Below are 2,500 nucleotides of genomic sequence, written 5' to 3' on the forward strand. Positions count from 1 at the left end.
GCACCCCCCGAATTGACACTGGAAAGGAGACACCAGACTACCATCTACCGCCTTCGCACAGAACACTGCGGCCTCCGAGTACACCTGAAGAGGATTGGAGTGGCAGCCACATCCCTATGTGATTGCGGCCAGGCTGACCAGACCCCATCCCATATTCTCCAAGACTGCCCCCTGTTTGAGAAGATGCGGCAGCAGTCCTGGCCTGGGGGTGCTGACCTCAACACTAAGCTCTGGGGGACGGCAGCCGATCTTCGCCGGACGTCCGAGTTTGTGACATCCCTCGGACTTCGACCCTGACTGCGTAGCTGTCGAACGCAAAAGAAAAAAAGAAAAAGAAAAGAAAAGTTCCTCGACGTACGCAGCCTCCGCGGCAACACAAATGTCATATACTGTAGACAGCAATTCGTATGTGGGGAGTGCCCTGGCAGTAACGTGTACTGGTTCCACGACTGGTGGGGCTGGCTTCAGTGGCCGCCCCCATGGTGGCTTCAACACTAGAATCTGCTATATCCTGGTATTTTTCTCTCGTTCCGCACAAAGGTGTTGTCGAAAGGAGCACAAAAGGAGCACAGTTCAAACACAGAGTATACTAACTCGCTTGACCTTCATTCACGGAAATTATTTTTTTAAGCACATATCCAGTGTACAATAGATTATGCATCAACACTATGGGATTCTGCAAGTGCGAACACTATGAAGCCATTACAGAATCTTCATAAACTGGGGGTCAAGCTGGTACTCATTAAAAAGACTTCCCTTTTAGACTCAGACTATAAACAAGCGAATATTCTCCCACTAATCCGTAGATTAGAGTACAATATAGGGATCATGATGCAAAAGATTATGACAGGTAATGTCACCACCAACATTAACAAACAAATTTTCTGTAAATTCATCAAGGAATCCCCCCAAAGTCTATATCCCAATTCCAAGAATTGACTTGTTCAAATCCAGTCTGGTTTACTCAGGCGCCACCCTGTGGAACTCACTCCCAGAAGCAATTAAACAACACCATTGCCCAACCACCTTCAAAAAAACATTGCCTGTCCCACCTTATGCCATAATGTGTAATGTAAATCGTTCATTTTAGTGATACTGTTTGTCAAATGAGTATGGTTGACTGATAACCTCCCTCACCTTCCATCCCCCACTCTGATCTGTATAGCGGTGTGTGTTGTGTGTGTTGTTTCATTCATTTGGTTCATTTTTTCCTATACATTTTACTAACACCATACTTGTACCTGTATGCCGTGTGTGTGTGTGTGTGTGTGTGTGTGTGTGTGTGTGTGTGTGTGTGTTTGTTTGTTTGCTTTTTTTTTTTTTTTTTTTGTTTTTTGTTTTTTTTTTGGTTTTTTGTTTGTTTGTTTTGTTTTTGTTTTTGTTTTTTGGGGGGTGGGGTGGGGGGGGATTGTTGTTTTGTTTTTGTTTTTGTTTTTTGTTTTGTTTTATTTTATTTTATTTTATTTTTTCTTCTCTGTTATGTTTCTAAAGTAACACCATGCTTTCATGCTTTCATTTTATTTTGTATTTGATAGTGTAGACCATATTCAGGGCGGGGACTGGATGTAAAAAAGCACACCATTGCTTATCTATTATCCTCGAAATAATGAATTTGTCTTATTTTGTCTTGTCTGCTCACTTACAAACCTGGAGCTAAATCCTTTGACATATCGAAGCCACTACATTTAAAAAAAAAAAAAAAAAAAAAAAACAAAAAAAAACACCACAGAGTACAGAAGAACGTGGCCTGCTGACATCGCATATCAAACCGGAAGTCGCTCTTCTTCTCTTTATTATTATTGTTATCATCACTATTTATTTATTTTCATTTTATTTTATCATCATCATCATCATGATCATCATCACATAAAGATCTTCTTTTTGTCTGGCTCACCCAGCACCGACGGTTTCAATCTAGGATGAAGATGTTCCACAGCAGAGCAGTTGTACCAGGGCTGGCGATGTTGACTTTAGTGGCCCTTCTGCTGGTGACCTGGACCAGGACTGCAACGTGGCATCCGCTGGTTCCCTTCTGTGCCATGCCCAGCTGCAGTGAGGGGACCCATCTCTGTCCATCTATGTCTCCCCCTGTCTCTGTCTCTCTATCTCTCTGTCTCTGACTCTTCCTGTCTCTCCGTCTCTGTCTTTCTGTCTCTGTATCTCCCTCTCTCTGCTTGTCTTTCCCTTTCTGTCTGTCTGGTCTGTCTGTCTCTGTCTTTCTCGCATTAGCAATATGAGCAGCATAATTTCATCAGTTAATACTTATATTATTTGTTACATTGCAAAGTTTATTGCTGAAGCAGTCAACCAACTACAAAACATAAATAAACAAATAAATAAATAAAGAAGAAGAAGAAGAAGAAGAAGAAGAAGAAGAAGAAGAAGAAGAAGAAGAAGAAGAAAATAGATTGTCAACTTTGGCGAACATAACGAATGTGGATATCAACTGACGTGTTTATCTGGTGTGATTACAATCATACACAGATATAAGTGGAATAGC

General features: G+C 41.5%; 1 protein-coding gene across 2 annotated transcripts in view; it reads left to right on the top strand.

Annotated features, from left to right (window-relative positions):
• Nucleotides 1-2,500, top strand: part of LOC143274586 (putative methyltransferase-like protein 24) — a 40,705-nt gene that overhangs the window by 21,202 nt on the left and 17,003 nt on the right. For both annotated transcript variants that reach the window (XM_076578443.1, XM_076578441.1), the window contains exon 2: nt 1,899-2,052. In XM_076578443.1, the coding sequence (XP_076434558.1) occupies nt 1,920-2,052 (133 nt within the window). In that variant the 5' untranslated portion in view covers nt 1,899-1,919. The remainder of the gene's footprint in view (nt 1-1,898; nt 2,053-2,500) is intronic.

The sequence above is a fragment of the Babylonia areolata genome, chromosome 29 (assembly GCF_041734735.1).
Source record: "Babylonia areolata isolate BAREFJ2019XMU chromosome 29, ASM4173473v1, whole genome shotgun sequence".
Lineage (NCBI taxonomy): Eukaryota > Metazoa > Mollusca > Gastropoda > Neogastropoda > Buccinidae > Babylonia > Babylonia areolata.